Source organism: Penicillium waksmanii, assembly GCF_028829765.1.
Source record: "Penicillium waksmanii strain IBT 27052 chromosome Unknown utg000004l:1.0-5674109.0:1.0-5678898.0, whole genome shotgun sequence".
Taxonomy (NCBI): Eukaryota; Fungi; Ascomycota; class Eurotiomycetes; order Eurotiales; family Aspergillaceae; genus Penicillium; species Penicillium waksmanii.
The window spans coordinates 5,635,747-5,654,241 of NW_026643251.1; the positions used below are offsets into that span (position 1 = coordinate 5,635,747).

At 44.3% G+C, this 18,495-nt stretch overlaps 4 protein-coding genes across 4 annotated transcripts; 2 read left to right on the top strand and 2 right to left on the bottom strand.

The window, feature by feature from the left end:
- Positions 1-239: 239 nt before the first annotated feature.
- N7481_004914 (uncharacterized protein) lies at positions 240-706 on the top strand (the record flags this gene model as incomplete). Its single annotated transcript, XM_057264133.1, has 3 exons — positions 240-285; positions 319-425; positions 542-706. The coding sequence occupies 3 exons, from the start codon at positions 240-242 to the stop codon at positions 704-706; spliced, it is 318 nt and encodes a 105-aa protein (XP_057125794.1).
- Positions 707-2,581: 1,875 nt separating this feature from the next.
- On the bottom strand, positions 2,582-3,172 carry N7481_004915 (uncharacterized protein; the record flags this gene model as incomplete). The annotated part of the gene is made up of 1 exon (XM_057264134.1): positions 2,582-3,172. The coding sequence occupies one exon, from the start codon at positions 3,170-3,172 to the stop codon at positions 2,582-2,584; it is 591 nt and encodes a 196-aa protein (XP_057125795.1).
- Positions 3,173-5,788: 2,616 nt separating this feature from the next.
- Positions 5,789-6,124, bottom strand: N7481_004916 (MADS-box domain-containing protein; the record flags this gene model as incomplete). The annotated part of the gene is made up of 2 exons (XM_057264135.1): positions 5,789-5,860; positions 5,909-6,124. 2 exons carry the CDS (start codon positions 6,122-6,124, stop codon positions 5,789-5,791), a joined length of 288 nt encoding a protein of 95 aa, XP_057125796.1.
- A 9,699-nt stretch (positions 6,125-15,823) lies between these two features.
- On the top strand, positions 15,824-16,899 carry N7481_004917 (uncharacterized protein; the record flags this gene model as incomplete). Its single annotated transcript, XM_057264136.1, has 3 exons — positions 15,824-15,829; positions 15,901-15,940; positions 16,562-16,899. 3 exons carry the CDS (start codon positions 15,824-15,826, stop codon positions 16,897-16,899), a joined length of 384 nt encoding a protein of 127 aa, XP_057125797.1.
- Between the last annotated feature and the right edge of the window lie 1,596 nt (positions 16,900-18,495).

Genomic DNA, 18,495 nt, shown 5'->3' on the forward strand with positions numbered 1-18,495 from the left:
GGTCAGAATGTTTCGATTGGCTCTGGAGGACCAGCTACCCACGCACATGCATGTCTCATCACAGCCAGGGCGCCAAATGATTGGCTCTCCGCACTCATCACATCCAGGGCGCGAAGAGAAAACTGGAGCCAGGGGTCAGCGGCATATTCCCGAACTACCCTATCGAACTTATTTTAAGAGTGCGTACGCCGCTTTGTAACTGTGATTGTTAGCTCAGTCCGTCAATCTGCCCTCGCAGAATGAGCGATCTTTCTCGTCTTGTCCTGGAGAGGGCTGTCCTCGCATGTATGTCATGGGAACACCAGCTTCAATTTCCAGATGCTGACCGCGAAGGTTTCCCCCAACCACAACATGATCTCGGACTGGACGTGGTCTCTGTCCGCCCTTCTGGCACATCGTCAAAAAGCCGCACCGCGCGAGTCGCGGTACGGCAACGCGATGGCTCCGTAAAAGATTATTTTTTGCAAGTATGCCATTCCTTTGATCCATTCAACATAAATTGAACTATTTTTAATTGCTTGCTTACCCCATCGTCATGCAGTGTATGGAGGCCTCCTCAGATGCGGCGATTGGAGCAGTGTTCGACTCTCTCCAGAGACTCCACGCGGCAAATCCGGAAGTTGTACCGAAACCACATAAATGGGGCAAATTCTCGGATGAAAATAACGGGGCCAAGAGTCAAGAGTCAAGAGTCAAGAGTCAATGAGAGAAAGAGAGAAAGAGAGATCAGAAAGAAGAGAGAAAGATCTCCGAACGCCAGCGGTGGTTTTATGGGAAACAGGAAAGCCCAAAAGAACCATCACAACGTATTTTCTTGTGTGTGACTTTGTCCATTGCACTTCATTCCTCCCATCACCGGAAGACCTGAGTTCCCAATTATCCCGCATTCATCGAGTTTCTGGGACAACGGGTAAGTTTGGAAGTGATATTCCACGCTACCACGCAGGAATTTACCTCAAGCCAGCGCTGTATAGTCTCTGGGCGGATTGTTTCGGCTTCTTGATCGCAACATTCTTGGAACGGGACATTGCGTTAAATGGCAAATGGGGCCCATACGAGGCCGCCTTCGAGGTCTTGCTGCGAAGTTCCATTCCGAGACTACTCCTTCCTCTTCAGGAGAAAGGGAATATCATAATTCCAACCCTTGTTCACGGAAACTTATTGGCGAAGCACCTAGGTATCCGATTTTCGAACGGAATGCCCGTGCTTTTTAGTCCATGCGTGCTGTTTGCACATCGAGAATATGAGATGGGAGTCTCGCGACTTGCGATTGGAGGTCTTGAAAAGACTTATCTTGACCAGTATCTGAGGAATGTTCCACCCAGTGAGCCGATCGATCAGGTCTACCATCGAATTATTCTGTATGGTATCCATTTCAACCTGGGACAATCAATCCAGCACGGTGGCGCTTTCAGGCAAAGGTGAGACTACTCTTGATTGTGTCTTTTGTGCTTGAAGAACTCATAGTCAAGCAGCATTTATCATGATATAATCTTTTTGAACAAGCTATATGGGGATGGCTAGCGAAAGGTTGAAGAATGGACTTCAGCACTATCTTTTCCCAGTCGCAACATCGCGATACATCTCCGCGGCGTCCGACAGAAACACAAATTTTTCCCCCGTATCGTTGATACAGTCTTAGGAATAAGTACAGTGTTCAATTACTGCCATTGGCTAAATAGAATGTGGTTACCTTCTCTTGGAGAGCTCCACACGCATCACGTGCGATTCCTAGTACTCCTCGATCCCCTGCATGAATTTTGCTTTGACCTCTCGATTTTGTCTTCCACCATAGGCGTGATCGGGAAATGTATTTTTCCGATCTCTCCGCTTTTTGGCCCTGCCAACTGTTTTGTGATAGTTCAATCTCAAAGTCACTGTCCCTGATTTCTGAATGGCAACCTGTTTGCTTTTGTTTTCATCACCCTTTCTCGAAATCGCTAGAGTGTGTCTATGGCTATTAGTTATTATGGACACTACCAGAGATCTTCCATCCCCATAAGCTCTGCGGAAAAGTCTAGCGTCGATACTCCAAATTCCCTATTCACATGTAGCACTGGCCGTACTGGGCTTACACGAGAGGCGATGGAATCTCGGTGGTAATGCGAACACTCAAAGCGACCATCTCGACCTTCCGACAAACTGCGCGGTAGAGTTTTTCGAGCACATAGTCAGCGTTGAGGATTGAGAACATCGAGTAAGCTCGTGGGATCTACAAATAAAGTGGCGGGTGTACGGGAGGAATGCGTTCCATCATCTCGCTTTTCTGCGTTGTCGCCTTGGCTTAACTACAGATATATTCTCACGTAATTAGTATGCTTCCCGATTCCTGATGAAGCGCGTTAAGTCACTGCTGGAGCCTTTATCATCTACATTCGAAATTACTATGGACTCCGGTACACAAGGGGCTCTCTCCGGTGACAAAACAGAGAGGCGGATATGATATTTTGACGTTCACGTATTATATTCCCATTGCCTCAAGCTGTGCAATTAGCTGGGGCGGTGTCACTTCCTCAGGCGATGGCCTCAAGGGGCCGGGAATCGAAGGACGAGGCGGATACCGAGCTATGTCCACTGTATCTTAGTATTTTTTGGCTTCAAGGTCCAAGATCCTGAAACACAGCACCGTTGGCTCCCAAGCCACATCAGAACCCACCGAGAAAGGCTTGATCTTACCTGCGTGAATTTCATCGGCGGTTTGACTTCTTATGATAGCACGCGGGGGTATGTAATGCGCGATAAGATACTCCCTAGCAACACTCGCCTGGGCTGCCTCAGGAATCGACAACGAAAGTTCATGAACAATCTCCTCAGCACGGAAAATAAAAGAGCCGTTAAGAGCCGACGTATCAATCTGAAGGAGAGTGCAGTTTCTGCTGCCAAAACGGGTATGCCTGTCCAGCATCCAATTTTCAGCATGTCTTCTCTGAGAAAAGAGCGAGATGAAAATGCTCTCATAATCAGTGTCCCAGCTCAAATGCTGCTCTACTGCGTCACCAAACTCTTGGAGAGTATCGTCTTCTTCCTGTTCGTCCCCTCCATCATCATACAACGTAACGGTATCAACTGCCTCGAGCCCCTCATATATATCATAGGTCGTCATAGAATCCCCATATTGGACTCTGTAGAGACTACCAGGGACATCGGCTGGGAAGAGGCAGAATGTATTCATTACTATATGCCAGTGGATGAGAGGCGTCCATAACGATTAGTTACACTAAAGAGCGCTTACCGAGTTTGCAGTATGCCACAGATTGTAGAATGAAGAGAATTCCCAAGAGCTGGCGCCTTGAGCACTATTAAGGATAGCACCTCCTCAGGTCGAGGATCAACTCAATATAATTCTTTCCCCGCAAGGTGTCCATCGTGTTTAGGGGTACTTTAAGCCATGCATTGCGGCCCAACCCGCTTCCAATTCAAAAGCAAACACGCTGTACAAACAGATGGCAAGCCAATGAAAAGAAAACACGATGAAAGTGCAAAGCAAGAGCATGCATACAATCAGCATGCGTGACAACAAATGACCACCAGTAAACAAGCTGTAAGTACACTAATGGAAGCCCGGGCTCGGGGGGCTTAGCTGATAGGGCTATGAGTGAAAGAAGCCAGTAAGTCACGATGTCGACCGCCATTCAAAAAAGGATACAACGACGAATGCTTGAGCAGTAATCAAAAAAGGCCGTGGGAAGGAAGAGGATGAAGGCAACCGAAGAGAAGCTAGGAACCGCAACGGGCGAATCAGAGGCAAATGAGGGTGCAGGCCAGCTTTTTACCGGCGGCAGCAGCCACGTACTTCATTTTCAGCCTTTGCCGATATAACCCCTTCCACTCGCGCCTCGTTTCAGGGCGAAGTTTGAGAACAGAGGGTGGTCCGGAGGGCGGAGAAAGAGGGTGGCAGACCAATTAGAAAAGACTTCAAAAAGGTGCTGAACATGCTTCTCCAATGTGGAGCAAGGAGTAGCTGAGAACCAATCATGTCCAAGCACTCCTAACGCCCTGTGAGCGTCATCCTCATCGCAAAGCCTCAAAGTATACTAACACTATCATTCGATACAGGCCGTCATCTAATGCCAGTTCCAGAATTTTTCTGTCCTTGTCCCCATATTGCCCAGCTATTCACGTTAATGCCAAAGTTTTGGGCGTCAAGTTGTTTTAACTGATCATAGCTTTCTAGTGGGAGGATGTCTCCAGCTCCATATGAACTCTGATGCTATGTACCACTGCGCACGAGCTACGACTGTTCGCGATAGAGCTGGCGGGGAACAATGGCGTCTACAGGAACAAATCCTTCGTAACATGGAATTTTAGGCGTTGAATTACTTTTCAAAACTTTTCAAGAAACATACATGCAATAAGATCAAAAGATATTCCAGCAAAATCTCTGCGTATTGAAGTTTCGCTTGCTCTTCAGATCAATACTGTAACTCTGTTGATATTAGGTACATGAACAAAGGGAGAGCAGGATGACTGTGGATTCGGGGTCTCCGGTCTATCCCGATGGCTCGGGATTTAGCGGAAAAGACTTCGGTGAAATAATTTTTTTTAGAGACCCGGGGCATGCGAGGGTATAAGGAAATGCACGGGCCTACGCTTGTGGTGGAGAATCTTTTTTTCAAATCTCCAATCTCTTCAGATTTATACTATTCACCAATCTTGCGCTATTCCAACACACGAACATTCAACATTCACAGTACCACCGCCTGCTTTCTTTTCTGGCTAACATTAGCGTATCTTGAATCACCATATCGATGGTAAAAATCCTGTAGACTTGACATCTGTTTCTTATCATTTGACAGTGTTGCATTTGAGCAATCAGTGCTGTTGAGCTATAATGTGGTGCTTTAGTGTTCATCTTGTTGAGAGGAGTTGATTGTGTGTTGTGTTGCAAAGATACAAGTAAGTTGAGAGATTGGTATACATGTGTGCACGTGATCCCAGCCTCATTATTATCTCACTAACCGGGATATTCCAACACGTGCATTGAGCAATTCGTGCATTTAAGCAATTCGTGCATTAAGCAATTCTTGCATTGAGTAGCTTTCAAACGAAGCCAGGCATAGCAAGGCAGAAGGTACAGTAGAATAGGTTGCAAGAGTGAAAACCCCTTTGTGTGGTCTCTTGAAAATATAGCATGTATGCCTCAAGTATATCCCTGGCATTAGTTACATAACTAACTAATTAACTAGTGAGCGGCATCATATTTCTGGGAGAAAGGAGATATCTCCCAGGAGCGAAAAGGCGTGGGGAATTTCTCTGCAGAACTTCTGTCTCCTGGGTACGAAGGTGCCCCTAGGAGATACGTTGTGGCTCCTGGGGCTAGTGGCAGCATTCCGAGGAGCCCAAGCTGCGGTCCTAGGAACAACGTAGAGCACTCCTAGGACCCGTTTGTGCCTAGGAATCACAGCTAACGGTCCCAGGGGCTTCAAATTGTGCTCCTGGGAGAGCATATCCAATATACAGTATGCACACCTTAGTGGCTGGTTCTCAAAGGGGGTGAGCACCTATGTTTTCCCTGCTCAGAGACAACGAACTGTTTTTGGCTTCTGCTTTCTTCCATCTCTAATTAGTTCTGCAATATGTAACAAACATCACACCATCCAATATAGTATGGCCGCAAATATACTGAGAATTACTTGATTGATTGTTTTGATTGTTTCTATTGCACATGTGGAATTGAGCGCTATATCGTATTCCCTAGTTTGTTTTCCCAATATTCCTCTAGTATTTCTGTTTGCTGACGTAATCCCAATGTACGAAGTAAAAAGTACCTGCAGGGTGCTTTATTGCATTAATCGGCGATGACGGCCATCCCGTCCAAGTCTTGATCTGTCATAAAGCTTGGTTGAGGGTAGTAGGCGCTCTAGAAAATCAGATACCTATTCAGTATATGATGATGCTTGTAGCTTACCAATTTTGAGGCAAGAAAAGCCCAGAACCCCGAATCATCTGCTGTCAAAACATGGACCTGACCCGTCTCACGCAAACGAATGCCTATGCACACATCTGCGTCACACATCTTGCTATATTCGGAAGCCTTTTTCATTAATGTTGTTTTGCGACGGCATTTCTTCTGTCTCTTCGACTTTTTCGAATTGATCGAGGGACCAGACTTAACAGCAGCCATTGTGAGGATAATTGAGATTGGAATGCACTTCTGGCAAAAAAGGGGGATGGCCACTTTTCTTTTAAAAATATAGGGATATATTATATCAATTATGGAATAGAAGAAAATATGAAATTGCTAAAAACATTATTTGGATTTTCATCATTGGAAGACAAACAATAGTGATTATTCGCAGATACTAAGTGTAAAAGTCACGGTTGATTTGCAACTCCTGTTGAAGAACACCAGAACAATTAGGTCTGGAATCAACATAACGATCATATATCTGCGGACTGTAACTTTTGAGCGTTGATTGATGTCGTGCGCATAATCCATAGGGGCCTTGGAAAATAGTTCTTGTGCGATTACATAAACACTGTTCGAAAATGGAATTTTTGAGCTTATTTTGAGCTAAATATTCGAAAATCTCCTCCTGATGGCCTCAGCCCATCGACGTGAAGTTCAAAGACGATTTCCAGCCTCTTGGGATATAGTTCACCTGGAAAATTAGTGTAATGTAGACACCGCAGTCATGTGTCTAGCGCCGTAGCAATTTCCTTTACTTTTTTTTCCTCTCACGCTGATTATCTGCTGCTGTATATTGATGGTCTTTTCTTACTGATTACTTTAATCAATTCAACGCTAATCAACGAATAATGGCCAGGAGGATTCGAAAAAAACACGGGTCTACGTACGGTCGTCTCGTCGATGGATTACTATTTTGGGGTTTATTTTGGGGTTTATTTTGGGGCTATCATGGGACTAATTTGGCCTATCGTGAAGTAAACGTTCATTCTCTTGGATACAGCTATGATGGTGTTAGTAATGTAGGTGGTTAAGTACTGTTCGTTGGTGAATCCTCGGAAAAGAGTGCCTGGTGGAAGACCGTTTTTAAACGTTCGTTCTTGAGGGTCAGGGCTTTTATCACGTGCGTTTCCTATTAGTCCGGGTGGCCCCAGTTTGCAGCCCTGAAATTATTTCAATCTGAGATGGTGCCTTGGCTTCTAGGCAGGAATTATCGGATTCAAGTCGTGCCGGGTCGGTGGATACTCGACGGTCTCTGAGTGCGCCCTCCGGCTAAAAATGAAACTACATAGTGACAAAGGTATAGTATCCCAATCATTCACAAAGCGGCAAGGTTATCACGCGGGGCTTAAAAATGTCTTTAAAATGTCTAATCTGCGGCCTCGGGAGTTTTAACACCTTAAAACACAACCACCGGGGTTTCAATCTCGGGAATCCAAAAAAGCGACCAGGTTTTAAAACCTCGAAAAGTAATTCTAAATCCACTGAGATCTTAAAACTCAAGACTTTGGTTTAAAAACCTCCCACGTCAGTATTGAAATCTCAAATGGTATTTCTAAAGCCTCCAAATACTATTTTGAAAAGCGACGGCAAGATCGACTGACAATTCCGGACTACATGAGATAAAAATTCCAGAGGTTTTAAAACTATGATGTAGAGTATTAGAACTAGAATTGGAGGTTTCAAGACCTTGGTGGTTTTACACCTATTGAATGGGGTTTTAGAATTACCCCCTGAGGTTTTAATACTACGGAGAGGTTTTCAAACTAAGACCTGGGGTTTTAAAACCTCAGTGGTTCTAAATTAAAATTTGAATTTTTTCCCCCAGCACTCTCACAACCTCTGTGGTTTTACGAGGGAGGTCGTAGAACCTCAAGGAATGTTCCAGCATGATCAACGGAAGACAAACAACCCTCGATGCGCTTCTATTGCGTTCTCGATAATGCCATGGGTCCCTCGCCGAGGTTGTCAGCCCTCCCTAGAAACCCTGGGAAATGGCAAGAGCTTCACCGAGTTAAACCTTAAGTTCCAGACACGTATCCATTCTTACGTAGCGTGTGATTTCTGCTACTATTCATCCTCGCGGGAGGATTGTAAGCCGATGCCAAGTTGAGGGCCAAAGAAGGCCGCCTTGTCGCCAAGATCTGTCCAGTCGCCCCTGCGTAAAGTGTTAAGTCATGATTTTTGTGCCTGCCAGTCATGACGAAGAGCTTCCAAGTTCCGACAATGATATAGAATAATAGTACTTTGAAATCGAACTCCATGGTATCGACAGGCCGCAGTCCATTGGCGCACAGATTTGGTAAGCCAGGAAAGCCGCCAATTGATCGCTGAGCAGTCTAGCTGGCCGACAATCCCAGGATTGTCAGCCAGCTAGGTGAATTGGCCAATAATTGGCAGCTGAAGCTCACGGTCCTTTGATTTCGACTATTGTCTCCTGTGTTTAGAAATTCTATCCATCTCCGCTCAGAACAGGTTCTACAGCAAGTGCTAGTCATTTGTGTCTCGCTGCCTCATTCGGCCGCTTAAACCTACACAATGATCCCACACAGCGTATTGTATAAGGGCAGTAATTCTCTTGGGCTAAAAGTGCCTCCAGGAAGGTAGTTCTAAACTGAGAACCCGGCCGGGCTATCACTCTTTGTTTCGTTGGAGTTAAGATACAGTAGAATAGTTGCGGCTAGAGAATTTACAGGTCAGGCGGCATATGTAAAATGTCGAGGAACCAGGGTGAAAGGACTCTGGTTTCGGGTAGGAGGACCCCAGTTGACAGACTGAGTACCCAGCTGGGCCAGAAGCCTTGGACGTACGTCCACCTGAGACTTAGGCCCACAGCACACTTAAAACCATAGCCTTCAGGACACCTAGGCCTAATGTCTCAATTCCTATGTCTCGAGCGGTCCCAGGTCCGTTGTGGTCCCAGGACCTAGTCAGTGAGCTTTTTCCACGTACCTTGGCTATAAGTTATCAGCCTTGAACTACGCATTTCAATCTGTAGTCAGGAACAGTTTATGTATCAGTAACGTCTTTTTCGTGGGCCATTAGACCCGAAAGAAAGCTTCAGAGGTCAACGTGCCAACAGTCCGGACAAATCAGCGAAGTCCGAACAGATTGGAGAGTGTGAGCAGACTGGAGAGTGTGAGCAGACTGGAGAGTGTGAGCAGACTGGAGAGCGTGGGCAGACTGGAGAGCGTGGGCAGACTGGAGAGTGTGAGCAGACTGGAGAGTGTGAGCAGACTGGAGAGTGTGAGCAGACTGGAGAGTGTGAGCAGACTGGAGAGCGTGGGCAGACTGGAGAGCGTGGGCAGACTGGAGAGCGTGGGCAGACTGGAGAGCGTGGGCAGACTAGAGAGTATGGACTGGAGCGTGGGTTACTCCAAAGTGGAGAAAGGAGTAAAAGTGAACCAATCAAAGAAGTCAATAATTACTAGGCGACTCTTGAGCTTCCCCCGCAGGACTGAAGGCTCCCGCAGGACTGACGGCTCCCGTACAAAGTTTCTTGGGAAGGGCTTGAACCTGGGAGGGAATTCTCAGGAACAAAATATTCTTGAGAATCCCCTCCTATGACTCAGCATATGCTTGAGAAGATTTTCTTATTACTTAACTCAAAGGAGGCAATTCCAGATAAGCTCTGCTTCGTTACCATTTTCCAGAAAGCACTTTACACAACAGACCTGCTCTTATGAGAATAGGTTTCTTGCTCTGCATGGTTCTTCGGATGTGTATCACAGTTTAAATACGCTCTTGGGCCAGTATGAGTCTCAGTAAACATGTCCCATGTCAGATAAAATCTTCAGAATCTATTCACAGACTATCGAATCTTCCAAGAATCTTAGGGGCTTTTCTAGTGAGACTTGTATTGAAGATTCTACTAAGTACTTTCTAAGTTACAATACAACTACTCGCCATACATATTGTATTTTAAAAGCTGCTGGTAGAGTTTCGCCATTCATGTCTCAGCATCGAGAACGTAGTGATAAGTAGCATTACCTGGCGGTGAGTTTTGTCCGGGAGAGGTTTTAGGGGGCTGTGTAAATCGGTGAAAGTTAACAGTTGCAAAAAATATACCGGCCAATAACTTACGCCGGCATGAGTTCTCAAGACAGTTCCCAAGATAAGTCACATCTCTCGGGTATTCAGGCGCAAGTCGCTCCGGGGGCAGTTGTCTTCTGCACCCGCTAGCCTTGCACGTCAAGGAAACGAACAGCTCGCTGCCCAGACATAGCCTGAAGGTCCATAATTGACGATATACTAGAAAAATCCTAACCCCAAGTCTGGCCCATTATACAGACCTGGGGAAACCTGAGACAAGGTCGCAAGAGGTAGCTTTCGTATTAATACGTTCTGCAATATAATTTTAGATCTGCGATACAGTTTTCGGTGCGGCCAAAAAGACCTGTACCTGTATAATAACGTACACTTCAAGAGAATCTATGCCCTTAAACCGCCACTAGACCCACACGGGTAATTCCGTTCCTCGCGCTTAAAACAGTGCTGCAGTTTGCTATAGCGATCCGTACTAGGCTAAACCAGCACTAGGGAGAACTGAAACAATATTGCACAAATGGGCCCGTATATGTTCCTTTGCGGTCTCCCTAATGTATTTTATGGCGTGCGACCCCTTTTGCTGTCAGTAGGCCGGACGAGTAGCAAAAAATGGAACAGAAGGTTAACTTAGTAAGAGCCTCTTTGCTAACTTATTGCTATATCAAAGAGGTATCAGCGATAACGACAGGTTGCTTTATGATCACTATTGAGATTATTAGCTGATAAGATTCACCGCCAGGGCGGAGAGGAAGAGATAGTTAAAGCGGATTAATTCGTGCAGTCTCGTTCTTACCTCGGCTTACCTTTTACTTACCTTCTACTTACCCTTAACTACTAATAGTCTAAGAATTATATTAGAGGAAATAATGGAAACCACAGGATATGCCTAAAGATTAAAAACCATAGTGGTCCTGAAAATTGTGGCTTTTGGCTAAAGCAGCAATTTAAAAGCGCTTTTTGTCTTTTCGTGATTTTTCCTTGGGAAGGCATATATATCATTTATAATACAAATACCTCGCCTAGATACAGTCGTATTATTCGCCTCTAGTTATTCACACTACTCCCTTATAATAGCCCGAAACTCTGGTAAACAGTCTAAGGCTTACAGCGTAGCCAAGAAATTACTACAACAGAAAACAGATCGACGCAAGATATCCCTAGAAAAAAAGTCAAAGGAGTACAGTAAGTTATACGGCGCAGATATATGCCTAGGCATTCGGATTCGAGAGTCAGAGAAGGTATTTATTTTCTCTGTAGATACATCGGGATTTTGGTCCTTTCTTAGTCCTTATCTGGTATACGCTGAGAAGCTTTGTTTATAAGCAGTATATATACTTACTTTGCTAGGGCGCCTATTACCCAACGCCGGTTCAGAGGACTGAAAAAAACCTCTAGACGGCGAGGAATCCTAATGGGGCAAATACATACGTTTATATACTCCCGGCGAAATAAAGCATAAATACCATAAAGACCTTTCGCAAGCCATCAGCAGTATGTATCTTTATAGCCTTTGCTAGATATCTGTAGCAGAATTTCTATATCGTGCTTGTACGCAACCTTATATGGCCGCGACCCGCTACTTTTGGTTAAGGTTGATCTAACTGTACTAAGAAAAGTAGCCACAAGGAATCTGGTTATGAAACCGCCCCATTACTTTAGATCCATCATAAAAAATAATTAATTACAGTCGGGACCCTGCAAATAGTAGGCATAACGCACACAAGGGAGCGAACTTCTGTATGTCTAGCTTAGCCCTTGGCGTATAAATTTACCCAGCCAATTAGAGATACCGGCAGAGGTAGAGCTAACTTTTCGGCCTTTAGCCGTTTGTACAGGGCTACATCAGGCAAAATATACAGCGTATAGACTCTTTACATAAAGAATATACGGAGATCTGGCTAATAATTATACTAACCACGAGAATTCCTATATAAATCAACCCTTGAGGGGTCTAGTGGCTATAGCATAAGTAAAAAATAGTTGTCTTCTACCTAATAAATGACTATTTATTATTGTCAGGACTAGCCGCACGCAAAGATTAGAAACTCTTCCACTCTACTCTACACTAACAAAATAGTGTATCTAACGATAAATCGTTAGATATCAACGGCATTTCCTGTTGTGGAGCCGTACATAAGTGGTGGTTATATATATTCGTTTTACTTTTAGAGGCGTATAGTATATAGATTAGCTTAATAGGTTGATAATTAAGAGTAAGAGACAATAATAGTAACGTTGTCTCGCTTGAGTATCCTGGAAAGAACATAAATAGTCGGCCGGAGAGGCTGAAAATATAACCATTATAAGTTGAAGAATTTATTATCAAGACAGTATCCTCCTCTTCGTCATCTACAGAGTATACTTCCCTCCTATAAAGACTACTCCTATCCTTATACTGATTCTACTATTAGGTTATATCGTTCAACGTCTATCGGGTTTCTTACGCCGGCCTTCCACGGGATCATCACACTATTTTTGTCAAAAAGAATCATGACCAATCTGGTCATATATTTCAGGTCACTAGAGATATACAGAATAGGATGAAGCACGAAGACAAGCCTGCCAAAAAGCCAGAAGATTCAGCAACCTATCAAAGCAAAGAACTTATTGGAAATATTACCGCAGCCGATTTTGCTCGCATCAAGCCAACTTACGAAAGCATACCCCTACCTAAAAAGCAGTTCGAGGGGCCTCGGAGGCTCTACCTAAAAGAGCCTCTTCGCCGCTGTTAGGAATGGACCCAAGAAGCCATACAAGCTCTGGTCAATACAGGCGTCTTGAAGAAATAAGCGGAAATCAGTGTTTGGCTATCCCTAAAGCTTGATACAAACCAGTAAATACAATCAGAGACCATTTTCTTGGACCCCTTCGTTATTTCGCATTCTCCCTACCTTAGTCTGTATTTTATAGTCTGAAGTTAATTTAGTTGGCACTATATAGAGCCTAGTCGTCCAACTTTCAAGAAGAGATTCTTCAATTATAAGAGCTAAAGGTAAGGAAGCAAATCCCGTCCGAGTTTTAAGTCATCGGCGGATCATTTTTATCACGTAACCAACGCAAACAAACAAACAAACAGCAACAAATCAATGATGTTTGCATCACTGGCTCATAAATAGGAGTGGCCGCCGGCGCGCCGTACGCTTAATTTTTCTTCTCGGCTCTTCAGCCTGTCTACTGACTGATCTTAGTTTAAAATAAAGGAATCATTCAGCATTCCGTTTTACATAGCTGATTTGCCCTGCCCTTTACCAACCAATTCCGAAATCAAAAATACTCCAGACATATCCTTAGAATATAGAGGGCGAAGAGTTATCGGGGTAGGCTAACATTTTGTTGTGAAATTTGGGCAAGGAGTTGACCTCGCTGAAGGAGAGAATATGTTGTTTGTCCGGGAAAATACAAATATCTGTGTTCCACGAGTCTTCGCTCTTTACTCGGATACCAAGACTGGCAAAAGCTTTATCATTATAGAGCGCATCATCGGTAAAACCCTTCTTGCGGCCTGGCCACAGCTTACACAAACCAAGAAACAAAATATTTTGAGCGATCTGCGAATATAATTTAATGAAATACGCCAGCTTCCATCTCCAAACTACTTTGGAAGTTTCGGCAAAAGAAAGCTTCTGGACGGGATATTTTGGACAGAAGAACCAGACCCGTTAGTGAATGGACCGTTCGATTCTGAAGAAAGCCTCAACGAAGCGATGTTACGGAAGTACTCCTATAATGGAGGTCCACACTACAGAGTGGAATATCTTCGAAAATGCCTTCCGCTTATTTTCCAAGGCCATAAAGCGACTTTCACCTACGGCGATTTACAAAGAAAGAATATCATTATTCGGGAGAAGCTTCAGCAAGATGATGAAAGAACACGGGTTGTGTTAATCGATTGGGAGAAGTCTGGATGGTATTCAGTATATTGGGAATATTGTATGGCTGTTTGTGCTCTAAGATAGGATGATGACTGGCCCATTTGGATTGACACTATTTTGATGCTATTTGTCTCGGAAGCTATATAGCTGTAATCATTGCGACTTGAATTATGGTTATAGATATTGAGAAGACCCAAATTGCTTCTCTATTCAGCGATTAGCGTTATAAGTATAATAAAAGATGGTAACTTTTCTTTGGTTGAAAATTATGCTGGCTAGAATCTCCTCGGTGCCCTAATCTTTGATCCTGATCAAAATAGACCTAGCCCAAAAATAGACATGCAAAATATTATATACTTCAATGATTTCCGCCTGGTAAAATTGCTATCTGTGATGTTCTAGAGCACAAATATAGGACGTAGCAAACAGTAACTTCCCTTACGTTCAGAGGAACCGAGATACACTATGCGGGTCTATGTCCTCCGCTTATTGTATATACCATATATTGAACCCTGACAAAAAGGCGGAGAGCTCCCAGGTTTGCCTGCTCCTAGAGCGATCTTAGTTTCCAGGGGGAAAAAGCTCGTGGCTGAGAATACGATCCCAGAGCTGTCATAAGAGTGGCTAGGAGCTCAAGGGCCTTCTTGGATCCTACGATCTACTCCCAGGCCCTCATCTATGAGCTACGCTAGCTCATCAGTCACACAATCGTTACTTGAGAGCGGCCGTCCACGAATAAGCGGTCGTCCACGAAGAGGGAGGCGCCCGCGAAGAGGCGGCCGCCCACGAATAGGCGGTCGCCCAAGAATAGGTGACTGTACAACCTCCAGGTTTTGGCCTTTTCCCTATCATGTTTATTATCTAAAATAGCTCCAGAATTTTCGTTGAGGTTCCGAGGTTCGGTTAGACCAAAGTTGCGGTACATACTCACGTCTACATAGCCAACTAAACTTGCAAATTTGTTCGTGAGGATGCTTTCACGACTACCGTTGATTCTCAAGTATTGATTCTCAAGTAACTGATAGCACTAAAATGTGGATTGGATTGAATGAACAGGGTCTGGAAAGAGCGCACATTGTGATTCCAACGAATAGGGGAAACGGACGTGTTGAAAGAGCAATCCAGATTCCAGTTAAAGATATGAGGGCGTAAGCAGTGGTGAGAAGGTGCTAGTTTAAACAGCGTCCTTTCTGTGGAAAGCAGGATTGATTGAATGGGATTAGTAAAACAAAAATACCTTTTCCACCTTGGTCATAGGTCCGTGCGTCTCCTATTAGTCTCGCACCCCATCTTTCTGACAATAAATTTTTCTAACCTGCGCTCCGCTCCATTCTGAGTTCTAGGGCCAGGGCGGACCAAAGGAAAATAAATATATCTCCCCTTGCCGATTCCTCAGCCTTACTGGAGGATGGTCAGTGGGCGATCAGTGGGGCTCTGTGGAGATCCAGGACCATACACCCTCAAGAATATGTACACAAGAGCTTTACAATTGAACATAGTGACTATGCGGTTAACCATTATATACGTCCAGTTGAACAAATAATATTCTAGTGGACAGCGCATGTTCCCTACCAACGTGGATCAACTCAAACGCTACCAGTTGGACACAGATGCTTCGGCGACACAGACCGTTGAACTCGTCATTCCAATAGATAAGGCATACAATCTGTTGTACTTGAGATGCCTGCACAGGAGTTTAATTTAGACTCAACGTTTGTCAACGGTGAAACAAGATATTAAATACATATTTTGAGGTATTTGGTGAGAAGCTAAGTAGGTCAAAAATTTGAGGTTGATATTTCTCTATTAAGAAATGCTTTAAACCACCACACTTTATTGGCAGTGATTACCCCATCGACCGCATCTTTCTTTCTGCGGGATACTTGAATCTACCCACCTACTTTCCCATCGATCCATCGATACCTGCTCGAGGCTGGCGATTTGACTAGAACCTATAATCATGAAGCAAAACCTTAACTTATAAATATTCTGTCAGATGTCGGTTCTCCTGGCGTTCTCCAGCAAATGACCTTCGTAGACCGGTGAAGGCAGCTAATTTACCTGCTTATAAAGCCTATTTCTGACGAGAAATCCAAGTGCTCGGACAGGGAAGGTATGTCTCTTTACTTATTAGAGGGTTTATTGGCGAGTGATTGTGTGGCGTCTAATCACCAAAGCTTAGAGTACACCAGAGGCGTGTTCTGTAGAACAGACGAAGAATGAGAAAGGTAAGCCTATTCTTTCTCTATATCAGAAGAAGAGTCGCTGACTACTAGCTTCGTTGAATGTCTTACTTAGCGAGTTATACAATAAATCCTTCGCTGCAGGCGGCTGTTTGTACTGAAGAACAGAAAACAGGGTCTCTCGTGTGATGTAATTGAGATAATGGCCATACCACAGTGACTGTGCTTGCTGAGAATATGAATCAGGACTCAATCTATCCATTTTCTAGCCAGGCGGCCAGGTTAGATTATCCAAAACCATCGGTTCGACTCATATTCCAGATTCCAGAAAACAAAAGGACTCAGAATGTCAATATCAAAAAGGCCGAACGGCTTGGCACATTTTATGCCTGAGGCATGATTTGAATCGTGCCAAGGCAGTGAGTAAGCTGGTAAACACTAGAGCATTCCGCCCTAGCGGGCCTCTCCTCTGCGACAGCGAACCTAAATTATATCGACTTCAATTTACGTCATTCGATTATCTGCTGAATACTGATATCAACAAGCGATAGAAGAAACTATTGCAGAGCTACGACGTCAGCTGGAAGAGAAGAGACAGGCGCAAGAAGAAGAGAGAAAGGCGCAGAAAGAAGCAGAGCAACACAAGGAAGAAGAGAGACTGGCACGAGAAGAAGCAGAGCGCCTCCAGGGGGAGGCAGAACGGCAACTCCAACCCAACACCCTGTTCCGCCTCCTTGATCACTACCATAAATCTCTGTCTCAAGCGATCCGAGTCAAGACGGATACAACACTCACGACCCAGGGCAACGCAACCGACCCCGTAAACCAACTTTACCCCAAGCACATAGTCCCTTGGCCTGACTTTCCACAGCTCCAAGAGCAAGTCTAGAGCAAATTTAACCGCACCGCAGCCTTTACCTCACGCCCTCTATTCCCCTCGGATACCCAAGTCGATTACATAGCGACGAATATCCAGAACAACCCGATCTATTCTGAAACTTCGCTTCAGAATTTTAAGCGAGACACTGTAGATAACTTTGTCAAGAAAGTTATTAATACTTTACAAGACGATGAAACTCTTCGCCATAAGTTTGGGATCCAAGGCCAAGTTACTTTCTATAATCGCACAACCCCATCTAAAACCTTGCTAGAGAACAGCATAGAGCGAATGAGTCTTCAGGATACACAGACACCCCAAAGGCCAACGAACACTAAGCATAGAAGAGGTAGAGGAAGGGCAAGAGAAGCAGCACAAAGGCAGAAGCAGGATAGCACTGCACAAAGACGCAATCAACACGCCGACCAATTTTGCGTACATACTGTAGCCAATAAACAACAAATACCGGTCTATACAGTAGAGTTCAAAGCGCCATATAAAGTGATAATCCCCGAATTTGTGGCGGGTCTATACCAGATAGATCTGGCCCGGGATGTCATTAACCAGGAGGATAACACATTTAAATTCTATGCCATCCGCCTTGTTACCACCGTGGTCACTCAGATATTTTTATATATGATTAATAGTAGAGTTCGACACAGGTATATTTACACAGAAGAGGCTTTTGTTTTCCTCTATATCCCAAAGGATAATCCTACTATTGTTTAATATTTCTTGTGTATTCTGAATCAAGATGTACAGGCGGACGATAAGTTACGCCTCTACCGAACCGCTATTGGCCAGGTTCTTACGTTCACCCTTTAAGCACTAATCGCCGATGCTCCTTCTTAAGAATAGCACAATACGGCATACAACAAGCTGACAACCTAGGAAGTCGAATATTTAGATATATTAAGGGAAATCCCCAAAACTCTTTGTAAAGACCCGCGGGCCTCTAATTATCGCCTCTCATACTAGAAACAAGATCGGAAAATACACAATATACGCTCTCACACTCGTTGTCAACCAGGTATATCTATACTAAAGCACTCCTTGACTGAAGACAACAGCAGTGAGGAAGAATCACATTCGCCAACGGCAGCAGCAGCATTGCGCAGCCAATCAAGCCACAACCGAGGCAGTAAAGGCCAATCAAGCAGGGAGAGCGAAAGGACACAAGCTGGCCAGAACAACAAACAGAATTCTTAAAAAGACAGGTATTCTATACAACTATACTGTACCATTGGCTACATCTATAGCATAGTTAACCGAGGCCCTCTAGATAAGACATACCCCAACTAGAAACTTTACAGTGGTCAGAGACACAGTATAGGACCACAAGAGTTCATACGCCGGCTTTATCGCCAACTTGCCCGAGATTAAGACCTCGGTTTCAAACAGCTCTATATCTGTGGTCAGACAGAATATCTTATCAAAGCTACCCTTCTTTCACACAGATATACTATTATGATTAAAGCAACGACTATAGAAAAGCAGCATCACCTTCAAGTAGAAGCAGACAATTATAGCTACCTCAGGAGTATACAGGGTCAAAATATTCCTGTTTGTCTTAGAACCTTTACACCACGAGTTTCATATTAGTACTAT